The following is a 17,490-nucleotide window of genomic DNA, read 5'->3' on the forward strand; positions in this document are numbered from 1 at the left end:
AGAACACAGCAGAGACAACATTCAACATAGAGAATTACATCTGGACTGAGCTAAAATGAATAGTTTACATAGTTTAGATGGTGTATGTGTGTGTCTAGACATCAGTGCGTGAGTGTGTGAATCCATAGTTTAGTATATAATAACATACAGTATCTTAGCTCCATATCAATATGGATATCATTATTTTGTACGCCTTGATTACCAAGTCTGATTGGTATTTTAAAACAAGGCAATTACTGGGGAAAGAAGGAAACAGAGCGAGAGAGAGAAAGAGAGAGACCTTGTTACAGGGGCTGAGTCACTGGCTTACTAGTGCTCTTCCATGCTGTCGCTCTTAGAGGGGTGTCACGTCGTGCCAGGCTTTCTTGCTCTGTACTCGACTTGAGTGGGTTGAGTCACTGACATGATCCTCCTGTCCGGTTTTGTGCCCCCTCGGGCTTGAGTGGTGGAGGAGATCTTGGTGGGCTATACTCAGCCTTGTCTCAGGGGAGTAAGTTGGTGGTCTGTTGATATCCCTTTAGTGGTGTGGGGGCTGTGCTTTGGCAAAGTGGGTGGGGTTATTTCCTGCTTGGTTGGCCCTGTCTGGGGTTATCGTTGGACGGGGCCACTGTGTCCTCCAACCCCCCCCTGTCTCAGCCTCCAGTATCTATGCTGCAATAGTCTATGTGCCGGGGGGCAAGGGTCAGTTTGTTATATCTGGTGTAATTCTCTTGTCTGTTGTCCTGTGTGAATTTAAGCATGCTTCCTCTAATTCTTTCTCTCTCCCTCTCTCCCACCCCTCCCGGCTGTACCCACCCCTCCCATAAGCCATGCCTCAGGACTACCTGGCCTGATGATCCTGGCCTGATGAATCCTGGCTGTCCCCAGTTCACCTGGTTGTGCTGCTGCTCCAGTTTCAACTGTTCTGCCTGCAGCTATGGAACTCTGTCGGAGACCTGCTGTTTTAGACTCTACCCCTCTCTCTCTCTACCGCACCTACTGTCTGAAACTCTGAATGGTCGGCTATGAAAAGCCAAATGACATTTAATCCTGAGGTGCTGACCTGTTGCACCCTCTAAAACCACTGTGATTATTATTGGACCCTGCTGGTCATCACTGAACATTTTAACATCTTAAAGAACAATCTGGCCTTAATGGCCATGTAATCTTATAATCTCCACCTGGCACAGCCAGAAGATGACTGGCCACTTTGCTTCTACATCTGCATTGCTTGCTGTTTGGGGTTTTAGGCTGGGTTTCTGTACAGCAGTTTGTGACTGCTGATGTAAAAAGGGCTTTATAAATAAATTTGACTGAGAGACAGAGAGAGAGAGAGAGAGAGACAGAGAGAGAGACAGAGAAAGAGAACGAGAGAGAGTGTGAGAGTGTGCAAGTGTGTGTCTGTGAATGTGTGTGTCTTTGCGCAAGTATCTGTGTGTGTGTGTGTGTGTGTGTGTGTGTGTGTGTGTGTGTGTGTGTGTGTGTGTGTGTGTGTGTGTGTGTGTGTGTGTGTGTGTGTGTGTGTGTGTGTGTGTGTGTGTGTGTGTGTGTGTGTGTGTGTACGTTTGCATGTGTGTGCGCGCGTGTGTGCATTCACCCCATCTCTCGCTCTCTCTCTGACCCCCTCTTGCTCTCTCTCTGCCCCCCCCTTCTCTCTCTGTGAGTAGTGTGAAGCGGTGTGAAGCGCCCTGGAGACCTGATGGGTGTGAACTGATGGCCTTCCAGTGTGTGATGCGTGATGTGTCCAGAGACTTACGCTTTCTCCAGGCATGCTTCTCTGGACATGTTCTGCGCCAGTAGGTTAGACGCCAGGCCAAACAACTCTTCAGCCCACTCCTGCACCGGAAGAACACACACACACATAAGCACTCCGTCAGAAGGAAGAAACACAGTCGTGAGGATCGATTGGAGGTGCAAACTAGCCACCCACACACCAGACCTTATAATTATACACTGGAGGAATGATGGGTTCAGTGTAAGTCTAACAAGCTTAACTAACTCACACTTCATGGACTGAAATAGCTTAGTTATAAATTAATTAGTTATAAGCACTTTGGCCAACCTCCTAAGAGAGGTAATTGATGTTGACATCAACTACATCAAATAAACCTTTAATAAAGCCTTTATTCATGTTTGATAAAGCCTTGCTCATGATTTATTAATGTTTAATAAAGCTCTATTTGTGATTAACTAAGTCCTTATTCATGTTTAATAAAACCCTATTCATGTTTAATAAATCTCTATTCATGATTAATAAAGTCCTTATGGGTGTTTATTAAAGCCCTATTCACGTTTAATAAAGCCCTATTCATGATCTCTCACGTCACCCCGCTCCTCCGCTCTCTCCACTGGCTTCCAGTTGAAGCTCGCATCCGCTACAAGACCATGGTGCTTGCCTACGGAGCTGTGAGGGGAACGGCACCTCAGTACCTCCAGGCTCTGATCAGGCCCTACACCCAAATAAGGGCACTGCGTTCATCCACCTCTGGCCTGCTCGCCTCCCTACCACTGAGGAAGTACAGTTCCCGCTCAGCTCAGTCAAAACTGTTCGCTGCTCTGGCTCCCCAATGGTGGAACAAACTCCCTCACGACGCCAGGACAGCGGAGTCAATCACCACCTTCCGGAGACACCTGAAACCCCACCTCTTTAAGGAATACCTAGGATAGGATAAAGTAATCCTTCTCACCCCCCTTAAAATATTTAGATGCACTATTGTAAAGTGGTTGTTCCACTGGATGTCATAAGGTGAATGCACCAATTTGTAAGTCGCTCTGGATAAGAGCGTCTGCTAAATGACTTAAATGTAAATGTAAATGTAATGATTAATAAAGTCTTTATTTATGTTTAATAAAGCCCTATTTGTGATTAATTAAGTCCTTAATCATGCTTAATAAAACCCTATTCATGTTTAATAAATCTCTATTCATGATTAATAAAGTCCTTATGGGTGTTTATTAAAGCCCTATTCACGTTTAATAAAGCCCTATTCATGATTAATAAAGTATTTATTAATGTTTAATAAAGCCCTATTTGTGATGAATTAAGTCCTTATTCATGCTTAATAAAACCCTATTCATGTTTAATAAATCTCTATTCATGATTAATAAAGTCCTTATGGGTCTTTATTAAAGCCCTATTCACGTTTAATAAAGCCCTATTCATGATTAATAAAGTCTTTATTAATGTTTAATAAAGCCCTATTTGTGATTAATTAAGTCCTTATTCATGCTTAATAAAACCCTATTCATGTTTAATAAATCTCTATTCATGATTAATAAAGTCCTTATGGGTGTTTATTAAAGCCCTATTCACGTTTAATAAAGCCCTATTCATGATTAATAAAGGCGCTATTCATGTGTACCAAAGCCCTTATTCATGTGTACTAAAGCCCTATTCCTCTGTAATAAGTGGATTATTCATGTTTACTTACCTTGGCGATCTCTTCCTGGAAGGCCATGAAGTTGAGGTAGGTGATGTTGACCATGTCTGGTCCGCTCACCACCGTCAGCATCCGGTTCTCCATCTTCCCCACCAGGGTGCTGACGTCCAGCAGCTCTCGTAGCTTCATGTCCTACACAGACCACACAACAGATAAGTGACATGTCAGTAACACAATAACTCTAGGCCTTAACCCTTCTCCGTTGTGGCAACCCAACATTATGAGCTCACACACATTTGCATACTACAGGAAACGCCTTTAAATGAATGTTCAAAGCACATTTGTAGACTTTTAAACCGCCACGAAAGTGTGTCATTAATAACACAGCCACTGCAGCTCTAGCACCTTCCCAGAATTACCCCCCACTGTCTCTGACAGTGTGACTTTAGCCTAGCAGTTAGAGCATTGGGCCACTAACCGGAAGGTTTTGGTTTGAATACCTGAGCCGACAAGATGAAAAATCCGTTGATGTGTCCTTGAGCAAGGCATTTAACCCTAATTTGCTCCAGGTGCCGTACTACTATGGCCGACCCTGTAAAACACCACATTTCAATGCACCTATCCAGTGTACAAAGTGAAAACAAAACATATTTTTTGCTGTTGCTGCTGGAAGCCCAAACTCAGGAAGTAGCAGGACTAGATGACTCCCACCGTCTGGTACTATGGCAATGACAACAACAGCCCAATCAACCAATCGGATCACGATTTGACTTCCTGAGAATGAAACTGATCAGTGAGAGATATGACTTCGGGAGTAGACCATGAAGAGTGGCATCATCATCATGAATCATCAGCCCAACCGGACCTGCGAGGTTCAGCGTATTCTCTTAACATCAGCTAAGATGTCACACACACACACACACACACACACACACACACACACACACACACACACACACACACACACACACACACACACACACACACACACACACACACACACACACACACACACACACACACACACACACACACACACACACACACACACACACGTAATACATGTATCACTAGCCACTTTAACTATGCCACTTTGTTTACATACTCATCTCATATGTATATACTGTACTCGATACCATCTACTGTATCTTGCCTATGCCGCTCTGTACCATCACTCATTCATATATCTTTATGTACATATTCTTTATCCCCTTACTTGTGTGTATAAGACAGTAGTTTTGGAAGTGTTAGTTAGATTACTTGTTGGTTATTACTGCATTGTCAGAACTAGAAGCACAAGCATTTCGCTACACTCGCATTAACATCTGCTAACCATGTGTATGCGACAAATAAAATTTGATTTGATTTGATTTGATTTGACACACACACACACACACACACACAAGCAGTGACTCACATATATGCGCACGTGCACACACACATATACACACTGTCACCAAGCATGACATTACCTGGGGCACGCTTTTAATTTTTTAAATTTCACCTTTATTTAACCAGGTAGGCCAGTTGAGAACAAATTCTCATTTACAACTGTGACCTGTCCAAGATAAAGCAAAGCAGTGCGACACAAACAACACAGAGTTACACATGGAATAAACAAACATGCAGTCAATAACACAATAGGAAACAATCTATATACAGTGTGTGCAAATGAGGTAGGATAAGGGAGATAAGGCAATACATAGGCCATGGTGGCGAAGTAATTACAATATACCAATTAAACACTGGAATGATAGATGTGCAGAAGCTGAATGTGCAAGTAGAGATACTGGGGTGCAAAGGAACAAGATTAATAAATAAATACAGTATGGGGATGAGGTAGATGGATGGGCTATTTTCAGATGGACCATGTACAGGTGCAGTGATCTGTGAGCTGCTCTGACAGCTGGTGCTTAAAGCTAGTGAGGGAGATATGATTCTCCAGCTTCAGTGATTTTTTCAGTTTGTTCCAGTCATTAACAGCTGAAAACTGGAAGGAAAGGCGGCCAAAAGCTACCAATTGGCTTTGGGGATGACCAGTGAGATATACCTGCTGGAGTGTGTGCTACGAGAGGGTGCTGCTATGGTGACCAGTGAGATATACCTGCTGGAGCGCGTGCTATTAGTGGGTGCTGCTATGTGACCATTGAGATATACCTGCTGGAGCGCATGCTACATGTGGGTGCTGCTATGGTGACCAGTGAGATATACCTGCTGGAGCGTGTGCTACGAGTGGGTGTTGCTATGGTGACCAGTGAGATATACCTGCTGGAGCGCATGCTAAGGGTATGTGCTGCTATGGTGACCAGTGAGCTCAGATAAGGCGGGGCTTTACCTAGCAGAGACTTGTAGATGACCTGGAGCCAGTGGGTTTGGCGACGAGTATGAAGCGAGGGCCAGCCAACGAGTGTCACGCCTTGGTCATTGTATTTTGTGTTTTCGTTATATATTTGGTTAGGCCAGGGTGTGACATGGGTTTATGTTATTGTATTTTCGTATTGGGGTTTGTAGTATTTGGGATCGCGGCTGATTAGGGGTGTTGTATAGACTTGGCTGCCTGAGGCGGTTCTCAATCAGAGTCAGGTGATTCTCGTTGTCTCTGATTGGGAACCGTATTTAGGTAGCCTGAGTTTCGCTTTGTATTTCGTGGGTGATTGTTCCTGTCTCTGTGTAGTTTCACCAGATAGGCTGTAATAGGTTTTACGTTCCGTTTGTTGTTTTGTATTTTGTAATAGTTATTTCCTGTATCGCTTTCTTCATTAAAGACATGAGTAACCACTACGCTGCATTTCGGTCCGACTCTCTTTCGACAAACGAAGAATGCCGTTACAACGAGAGCGTACAGGTCGCAGTGGTGGGTAGATTATGGGGCTTTGGTGACAAAACAGATGACACTGTGATAGACTGCATCCAATTTGTTAAGTAGAGTGTAGGCTATTTTGTAAATTACATCACCGAAGTCGAGGATCGGTAGGATTCTAGATTTAATTTTGGATTGGAGATGCTTAATGTGAATCTGGAAGGAGAGTTTACAGTCTAACCAGACACCTAGGTATTTGTAGTTGTCCACATATTCTAAGTCAGAACCATCCAGGGTAGTGATCCTGGACGGGCGGGCAGGTGCAGGCAGGGAGTGCACACAGTGTCCAAAGAAGAGCCAGAAGTATACAGAACGGTGTTGTGAATCAGAGAATCACCAGCATCAAGAGCGACATCATTGATATATACAGAGAAGAGAGACGGCCTGAGAAGTGAACCCTGTGGCACCCCCATAGAGACTGCCAGCGGTCCGGACAACAGGCCCTCCGGTTCATGAATAATCATCATTAATGTCTAAGTAATGAATGGCCAGTATGTCGTTATGAATGGCAGCAGGTGGTAAATGCATGGGGTATATGATGTTGCCTGTGGATTCACCAGGGCATTGCAATGTGTCTGTACAGCATCCGAGGTGGTTGGGTAAAGTAGGCCTGCGGGATGCGTATGTAATTTATATAACGATAACTATGCTTGCCTGAGACCATGACACTTGTATTACCTCAGACAAGTTAGTCCTATGCTTTAGCTCAGTTGGATAACACAGTCTTGGGGCAGGCAAAAGACTGGGTTCAATACCCAGTTTGTCACACTGGTAATTGACGGCATAATTAGTGAGGGCCTGAACAGAGATACCTCCACATTCACTGGGGATGTCTGTCCGCTGCAGTGTAAATACACATTATAAACCATATATCCCTATGGAAACATACACACACAACCACTCGTCTTTAATGCAAACCATGCTAAAGCACAGAGCAACTGGGCACTGCCTCCGAGGCACCAGAAATGAATAACAATGATATTTTCTCTCCCATTCTTCTGTCATCAGGGCAGAATACAAAGTGGTTCAGCTAGGTCAATTAACACCAACAAAAAGAGTCTGTGAAAGATTTTGCAGCGGAAGCAAATTAGTTCCCCACTAATTTGCCCAATCAAACAAAGAGCATTCTGTGCTGTGTCACACTGATAAATGTCCCCTACATGTCCCCCAACGCCCTCCAATCAAATCCCCCAGCTCAGAGGCGCCCATTAGTATTACAGTGAACTTTTCAGAAGCAATATTTTTCTTCTGTTTGAGATTTTTACTCTTCTGGCAACAAAGTCTGCATGTCTGACGAATGTTCAAAACACAGACACACACACGGAGTGTCACACACACAGACTGTCTGGTGCAATTTCAAAACATACATTCAAACATAAGCACACACACACTCTCTGACGAACAATGTCTGACGAACTTCCAACGCCTCAACGCTTTTAGTCAAACGCAAAGACAGGCTTCAGTTCTTAAGAGACCTTGGATCTTGGAAAAGCAGTCTGAGACAAGTTGAATTCCCTACTGATGACTGTAGTGTTGAGAAGTCTGGGAGATGGATGGTTCTAGAAACATCTCACGCCTGCAGTCTCTCAGACGTGCTGAGAGCAAAATTCCTCCGTTCTACATGAGGCATATATCAAAGTTAGATGATGCTGCATAGTATATATTGCTTTAACTCGAGCAAGCCATTATTACCAGCACTGTCTGGAATCATCTTGAGGCCATGGCAAGCATTCTTCCAGCCGTAGGGCAGCAGGTAGCCTAGCGGTTAGAGTGTTGGGCCAGTATTTAAAGGTTGCTGGTTCAAATACACGAGTCGACGAGGTGAAAAAGCTTGACCAAGGTACTTAACCCTAATATGCTGCAGAGGCGTCGTACTACAACGGCGGACCCTGTAAAACAACACTTTCACTGCACCGATCTGGTGTGTCTACCTTTACTATACTGATAGATGGAGAGACAGAACACTGTATGCAGGATACTGATAGATGAGAGACTGAATACTGTATGCAGGATACTGATAGATGGAGAGACAGAATACTGTATGCAGGATACTGATAGATGGAGAGACAGAATACTGTATGCAGGATACTGATAGATGAGAGACAGAATACTGTATGCAGGATACTGATAGATGGAGAGACAGAATACTGTATGCAGGATACTGATAGATGGAGAGACAGAATACTGTATGCAGGATACTGATAGATGGAGAGACAGAATACTGTATGCAGGATACTGATAGATGAGAGACAGAATACTGTATGCAGGATACTGATAGATGGAGAGACAGAATACTGTATGCAGGATACTGATAGATGGAGAGACAGAATACTGTATGCAGGATACTGATAGATGGAGAGACAGAATACTGTATGCAGGATACTGATAGATGGAGAGACAGAATACTGTATGCAGGATACTGATAGATGAGAGACAGAATACTGTATGCAGGATACTGATAGATGGAGAGACGGAATACTGTATGCAGGATACTGATAGATGGAGAGACAGAATACTGTATGCAGGATACTGATAGATGGAGAGACAGACTACTGTATGTAGGATACTGATAGATGGACAGACAGAATACTGTATGCAGGATACTGATAGATGGAGAGGCAGAATACTGTATGCAGGATACTGATAGATGGAGAGACAGAATACTGTATGCAGGATACTGATAGATGGAGAGACAGAATACTGTATGCAGGATACTGATAGATGGAGAGACAGTATACTGTATGCAGGATACTGATAGATGGAGAGACAGAATACTGTATGCAGGATACTGATAGATGGAGAGACAGACAACTGTATGCATGATACTGATAGATGGAGAGACAGTATACTGTATGCATGATACTGATAGATGGAGAGACAGTATACTGTATGCAGGATACTGATAGATGGAGAGACAGTATACTGTATGCAGGATACTGATAGATGGAGAGACAGTACACTGTATGCAGGATGCAGGCGCTCTGCATCTCAAATAGAACTACAGTACAGTAGAATTCCCTGCAAATGAATGGCAACGACAACCTCCGCTGAAAGCAGCCTCAACAGATCTCTACATGGACTACAGAAAGACAGACCTGTCTGTCTGTAGCATGTAGTGTAGCATGTAGTGGAGACCTGTACGATCCGTCAGAGAATCAAATGCATATTTCATTGGAGAGGAGAGAGGGAGGAGGAGAGAGAAAGGAGAGGAGAGTTGAGGAGAATAGACCTGAGATTTAATTAGTGTTGGCGTATTGTGGGAGCATTTGGAGGCATGCCTGAGGGTCCTGTTGCCGCGGCGATGGGAGATTTAGAGCCTAGCGGCGGGGGGGGGGGGGGGCAGTGTGTGCGTATTACCCCTTCAAGCCAGTTTCTGTGTGTTTGAGAGGAAAAGAGAGATACATTATATATAGAGAGAGAAAGAGAGAATTGTGTGTGTGCAGAGGTGTGTGGGATGATGGTGTGACTGTGAAAGAAGGTGTGTGTGCAATGCATCACTTTGGTGTGTGTGTGTGTGTGTGTGTGTGTGTGTGTGTGTGTGTGTGTGTGTGTGTGTGTGTGTGTGTGTGTGTGTGTGTGTGTGTGTGTGTGTGTGTGTGTGTGTGTGTGTGTGTGTGTGTGTGGCTATCTGACAGCTGTAGCGTGGGAACACAGTGCTCAGTCATTTATTACTTCAGTACAGGGGAGGTAGTCCTCTTAGCAGGGTGATGCTGCCTTCCCTGCTCCCTGGGCTGTCACGAACATATCCTGTCACCACCACACACACACACACACACACTGCATGCCCACACACATGCCCGCCCGAGCATTGGCAAAATCGACACACAAACGCACGCCCGCCCATTGGCATAATCCCCACACACACACACGCCCGCCCATTGGAACAATCCCCACACGCCCGCCCATTGGCACAATCCCCACACACACTCCCGCCCGCCCATTGGCACAATCCCAACACGCCCACCCACCCATTGGCACAATTCCCACACACACGCCCGCCCATTGGCACAATCCCCACAAACACGCCTGCCCATTGGCACAATTCCCACACACACGCCCGCCTGCCCATTGGCACAATCCCCACACACACTCCCGCCCATTGGCACAATCCCCACACACACGCCCGCTCATTGGCACAATTCCCACACACACGCCCGCCCGCCCATTGGAACAATCCCAACACGCCCGCCCGCCCATTGGCACAATCCCCACACACACGCCCGCCCGCCCATTGTCACAATCCCCACACACACACTCCCGCCCGCCCATTGGCACAATCCCAACACGCCCGCCCACCCATTGGCACAATCCCCACACACACGCCTGCCCGCCCATTGGCACAATCCCCACACACACGCCCGCCCACCCATTGGCACAATCCCCACACACACGCCCGCCCGCCCATTGGCACAATTCCCACACACACGCCTGCCCGCCCATTGGCACAATCCCCACACACACGTCCGCCCGCCCATTGGCACAATCCCCACACACACACTCCCGCCCGCCCATTGGCACAATCCCAACACGCCCGCCCACCCATTGGCACAATCCCCACACACACACTCCCGCCCGCCCATTGGCACAATCCCAACACGCCCGCCCACCCATTGGCACACAATCCCCACACACACGCCTGCCCGCCCATTGGCACAATCCCCACACACACGCCCGCCCACCCATTGGCACAATCCCCACACACACGCCCGCCCGCCCATTGTCACAATCCCCACACACACACGCCCGCCCGCCCATTGGCACAATCCCCACACACACGCCCGCCCGCCCATTGGCACAATCCCCACACACACGTCCGCCCGCCCATTGGCACAATCCCCACACACACGCCCGCCCACCCATTGGCACAATCCCCACACACACGCCCGCCCGCCCATTGTCACAATCCCCACACACACACGCCCGCCCGCCCATTGGCACAATCCCCACACACACGTCCGCCCGCCCATTGGCACAATCCCCACACGCACGTCCGCCCACTGGCACAATCCCCACACACACGTCCGCACGCCCATTGGCACAATCCCCACACGCCCACCCGCCCATTGGCACAATCCCCACACACACGCCTGCCCGCCCATTGGCACAATCCCCACACACACGCCCGCCCATTGGCACAATCCCCACACACACTCCCGCCCGCCCATTGGCACAATCCCCACACACACTCCCGCCCGCCCATTGGCACAATCCCAACACGCCCACCCACCCATTGGCACAATCCCCACACACACGTCCGCACGCCCATTGGCACAATCCCCACACGCCCACCCGCCCATTGGCACAATTCCCGCACACACGCCTGCCCGCTCATTGGCACAATCCCAATACGCCTGCCCACCCATTGGCACAATCCCCACACACACGCCCGCCCGCCCATTGGCACAATCCCCACACGCACGTCCGCCCACTGGCACAATCCCCACACACACGTCCGCACGCCGATTGGCACAATCCCCACACGCCCACCCGCCCATTGGCACAATCCCCACAAACACGCCTGCCCATTGGCACAATTCCCACACACACGCCCGCCTGCCCATTGGCACAATCCCCACACACACTCCCGCCCATTGGCACAATCCCCACACACACGCCCGCCCATTGGCAGAATCCCCACACATACGCCCGCCCGCCCATTGTCACAATCCCCACACACACTCCCGCCCGCCCATTGGCACAATCCCAACACGCCCGCCCACCCATTGGCACAATCCCCACACACACGCCTGCCCGCCCATTGGCACAATCCCAACACACCCGCCCACCCATTGGCACAATCCCCACACGCACGTCCGCCCACTGGCACAATCCCCACACACACGTCTGCACGCCCATTGGCACAATCCCCACACGCCCACCCGCCCATTGGCACAATTCCCACACACACGCCTGCCCGCCCATTGGCACAATCCCAACACGCCCGCCCACCCATTGGCACAATCCCCACACACACTCCCGCCCGCCCATTGGCACAATCCCCACACACACGTCCGCCCGCCCATTGGCACAATCCCCACACGCACGTCCGCCCACTGGCACAATCCCCACACACACGTCCGCACGCCCATTGGCACAATCCCCACACGCCCACCCGCCCATTGGCACAATCCCCACACACACGCCCGCCCATTGGCACAATCCCCACACACACGCCTGCCTGCCCATTGGCACAATCCCCACACACACGTCCGCACGCCCATTGGCACAATCCCCACACGCCTGTCCGCCCATTGGCACAATCCCCACACGCCCGCCCGCCCATTGTCACAATCCCCACACACACGCCTGCCCGCCTATTGGCACAATCCCCACACACACGCCTGACCGCCCATTGGCACAATCCCCACACACACGCCTGCCCTCCCATTGGCACAATCCCCACACACACGCCCGCCCGCCCATTGTCACAATCCCCACACACACGTCCGTCCACCAATTGGCACAATCCCCACACACACGCCCGCCCGTCCATTGGCACAATCCCCACACACACGCCCGCCCGTCCATTGGCACAATCCCCACACACACACCCGCCCGTCCATTGGCACAATCCCCACACACACGCCCGCCCGTCCATTGGCACAATCCCCACACACACGCCCGCCCGTCCATTGGCACAATCCCCACACACACACACCCGCCCGTCCATTGGCACAATCCACACACACACGTACGCCCGACTATTGGCACAATCCCCACACACACGCCCGTCCTTTGGCACAATCCCCACACACACGCCTGCCCGCCCATTGGCACAATCCCCACACACACGCCTGCCCGCCCATTGGCACAATCCCCACACACACACGCCCGCCTGCCCATTGGCACAATCCCCACACACTCACACGCCCGCCCATTGGCACAATCCCCACACACACACACGCCCGCCCATTGACACAATCCCCACACACACGCCCGCCCGTCAATTGGCACAATCCCCACACACACACACGCCCGCCCATTGACACAATCCCCACACACACGCCCGCCCATCAATTGGCACAATCCCCACACACACGCCCGCCCATTGGCACAATCCCCACACACGCCTGCCCGCCCATTGGCACAATCCCCACACACACGCCCGCCCATTGGCACAATACCCACACACACGCCCGCCCATTGGCACAATCCCCACACACACACACGCCCGCCCATTGACACAATCCCCACACACACACACGCCCGTCAATTGGCACAATCCCCACACACACGCCCGCTCATTGACACAATCCCCACACACACGCCCGCCCATCAATTGGCACAATCCCCACACACACGCCCGCCCATTGGCACAATCCCCACACACACGCCTGCCCGCCCATTGGCACAATCCCCACACACACGCCCGCCCATTGGCACAATCCCCACACACACGCCTGCCCGCCCATTGGCACAATCCCCACACACACACGCCCACCTGCCCATTGGCACAATCCCCACACACTCACACGCCCGCCCATTGGCACAATCCCCACACACTCACACGCCCGCCCATTGACACAATCCCCACACACACGCCCGCCCGCCCATTGACACAATCTCCACACACACGCCCGCCCGCCCATTGACACAATCCCCACACACACGCCCGCCCATCAATTGTCACAATCCCCACACACTCACACGCCCGCCCATTGGCACAATCCCCACACACACACACGCCCGCCCATTGACACAATCCCCACACACACGCCCGCCCGTCAATTGGCACAATCCCCACACACACGCCCGCCCGCCCATTGGCACAATCCCCACACACACGCCCCCCCCCGCCCACCCATTGGCACAATCCCCACACACACGCCCTCCCGCCCATTGGCACAATCCCCACACACACGCCCGTCTGCCCATTGGCACAATCCCCACACACACGCCCGTCCGCCCATTGGCACAATCCCCACACACACGCCCCCCCGCCCACCCATTGGCACAATCCCCACACACGCCCTCCCGCCCATTGGCACAATCCCCACACACACGCTCGCCCGCCCATTGGCACAATCTACACACACACGCCCCCCCGCCCACCCATTGGCACAATCCCCACACACACGCCCACCCGCCCATTGGCACAATCCCCACACACACGCCCTCCCACCCATTGGCACAATCCCCACACACACGCCCGCCCGCCCATTGGCACAATCCCCACACACACGCCCTCCCACCCATTGGCACAATCCCCACACACACGCCCGCCCGCCCATTGGCACAATCCCCACACACACGCCCGCCCGCCCATTGGCACAATCCCCACACACACGCCCGCCCGCCCATTGGCACAATCCCACACACACGCCCGCCCGCCCGCCCGCCCATTGGCACAATCCCCACACACACGCCCGCCCGCCCATTGGCACAATCCCGACACACACGCCCGTCCGCCCATTGGCACAATCCCCACACACACGCCCGCCCGCCCATTGGCACAATCCCCACACACACGCCCGCCCGCCCATTGGCACAATCCCCACACACACGCCCGTCCGCCCATTGGCACAATCCCCACACACACGCCCTCCCGCCCATTGGCACAATCCCCACACACACGCCCTCCCGCCCATTGGCACAATCCCCACACACACGCCCTCCCGCCCATTGGCACAATCCCCACACACACGCCCGCCCGCCCATTGACACAATCCCCACACACATGCACAGCTTAGAGAGCGAGCGATAGTGTCCATCTGTGGGCTGTCTCCTAACCTCGTACTTCTCCTCACTCCTTTTCTGAAGAATAGTTCAAGCAGCACATCTACCTGTTTCTCTAATACTCATCTGATGATTCATGTAGCTTTAATTTCCCTCGTTATCCATTTATACACCGCAGGCCACCACTGTTCAAGTTAAGTGGCTACTGCGACTACTGTCTGTTCTGCAGTAAATGATTCAACTCCAGACCTCACGTCATACCTCTACACAGCTGACCTCTTCTCTTCGTACGGACTCTTTCAAGTTAGTTCATTATAAGAGCAACGTTGGCTTCACATTAGGATTCACAACGGCGGGGAGGTTTCTGAGGATTCCAGGTACGAGTTCTGGGTTTGAAGAAGAAACTCCAGCCAACTGGTAATTCTTGTAATACGTGGATCTCTACCTAAATGTTTGGGTCAATAATTGTCAAATTATTGACCCAAAAACCTCTCAAAGTTAACCTGAAGGTTTCAGGTCGGGATGCCCTTAAGGAACATCTATTGACTCAAATGTTGGTTTGAAGAATGTCAAATATGACAAAGTTTATTTTTGTTTTTCCTCCTCTTTGGGTGAATCTAGCCTGGTCCCAGATTTGTTTGTGTGCTTTTGCCAACTCTGTTGCTGTCCTTGTCAAGCTGAGTGACAAGGAGTTGGCACGATAGCACAAACAGATTGGCACTCAGGCTAACCTGGAACAACAAACAACCGTCTTATAAGGAGTTGTATAACTGCCCTGTCCTAGCAGCAGTCCTGCCGGTGGCTAGCCTTGTTCACTAGCGGAGCAGCAATATTGTGGGGTTGGGACAAAAAACGCCTGGGGTAGTTGGAGAAAAGAATGATGGGTAATTCATTGTGTCGCCCCAAGACTTCCATGGCCCCATATTCAGAATGTGTGTGTGGGTGTGTGTATGAACATGTTAATGAGAGGGGGCAGCACTGAGATAGCCTGCAACATCACTTCCTGCTGTAGCTCAAACTGTACACGCTATACGTCTCCATGCATTTGGCTTCAACGCGCTGTTGAGTCTTCACACAGGAATGAACGGTGTCACGTGGTCGATGGCTTTGACTATTCATATATACCGTCATTGCATCATCCCTTCGTATTTCATTCCTTTACTTCACTCCCGCCCTTCGTATTTCATTCCTCTATTTCTCTGTATCCCTTTCGTATTTCCTTCTTTTATTTCTCTGTATCCCTGTCACGCCTTTGTGTTTTCTTTCATTATTTGGTCAGGCCAGGGTGTGACATGGGTTTATGTTATTGTATTTTCGTATTGGGGTTTGTAGTATTTGGGATCGCGGCTGATTAGGGGTGTTGTATAGGCTTGGCTGCCTGAGGCGGTTCTCAATCGGAGTCAGGTGATTCTCGTTGTCTCTGATTGGGAACCGTATTTAGGTAGCCTGGTTTCGCTTTGTATTTCGTGGGTGATTGTTCGTGGGTGATTGTTCCTGTCTCTGTGTAGTTTCACCAGATAGGCTGTATTAGGTTTCACGTTCCGTTTGTTGTTTTCGTATTTGTATAGTTATTTCATGTGTCACTTTCTTAATTAAAGTCATGAGTAACCACTACGCTGTATTTCGGTCCGACTCTCTTTCTACAAACGAAGAATGCCGTTACAATCCCTTCGAATTTCATTCCTTTACTTCACTCCATCCCTTCGTATTTCATTCCTTTACTTCACTCCAACCTTTCGTATTTCATTCCTTTACTTCACTCCACCCCTTCGTATTTCATTCCTTTACTTCACTCCACCCCTTCGTATTTCATTCCTTTACTTCACTCCACCCCTTCGTATTTCATTCCTTTACTTCACTCCATCCCTTCGTATTTCATTCCTTTACTTCACTCCATCCCTTCGTATTTCATTCCTTTACTTCACTCCATCCTTTCGTATTTCATTCCTTTACTTCACTCCACCCCTTCGTATTTCATTCCTTTACTTCACTCCACCCCTTCGTATTTCATTCCTTTACTTCACTCCACCCCTTCGTATTTCATTCCTTTACTTCACTCCACCCCTTCGTATTTCATTCCTTTACTTCACTCCACCCCTTCGTATTTCATTCCTTTGCTTCACTCCACCCCTTCGTATTTCATTCCTTTACTTCACTCCACCCCTTCGTATTTCATTCCTTTACTTCACTCCACCCCTTCGTATTTCATTCCTTTACTTCCCTCCATCCCTCCGTATTTCATTCCTTTACTTCACTCCACCCCTTCGTATTTCATTCCTTTACTTCACTCCACCCCTTCGTATTTCATTCCTTTACTTCACTCCACCCCTTCGTATTTCATTCCTTTACTTCACTCCACCCCTTCGTATTTCATTCCTTTACTTCACTCCACCCCTTCGTATTTCATTCCTTTGCTTCACTCCACCCCTTCGTATTTCATTCCTTTACTTCACTCCACCCTTCGTATTTCATTCCTTTACTTCACTCCACCCCTTCGTATTTCATTCCTTTACTTCCCTCCATCCCTCCGTATTTCATTACTTTACTTCACTCCACCCCTTCGTATTTCATTCCTTTGCTTCACTCCACCCCTTC

General features: G+C 49.7%; 1 protein-coding gene across 3 annotated transcripts in view; it reads right to left on the minus strand.

Annotated features, from left to right (window-relative positions):
• The window catches only part of LOC123990996 (1-phosphatidylinositol 4,5-bisphosphate phosphodiesterase beta-1-like), a 256,259-nt gene that overhangs the window by 102,404 nt on the left and 136,365 nt on the right, over nucleotides 1–17,490 (minus strand). For all 3 annotated transcript variants that reach the window (XR_006830736.1, XM_046292086.1, XM_046292087.1), the window contains exons 4-5: nucleotides 3,411–3,551; nucleotides 1,736–1,815 (exon numbers count right to left, since the gene is read on the minus strand). Coding sequence is in view for 2 of the 3 variants with exons in the window: in XM_046292086.1 (XP_046148042.1) it covers nucleotides 1,736–1,815; nucleotides 3,411–3,551 (221 nt within the window). In the remaining variant the exon portion in view is untranslated. The remainder of the gene's footprint in view (nucleotides 1–1,735; nucleotides 1,816–3,410; nucleotides 3,552–17,490) is intronic.

This window comes from Oncorhynchus gorbuscha, linkage group LG12 (assembly GCF_021184085.1).
Source record: "Oncorhynchus gorbuscha isolate QuinsamMale2020 ecotype Even-year linkage group LG12, OgorEven_v1.0, whole genome shotgun sequence".
In the NCBI taxonomy this organism is placed as follows: Eukaryota; Metazoa; Chordata; class Actinopteri; order Salmoniformes; family Salmonidae; genus Oncorhynchus; species Oncorhynchus gorbuscha.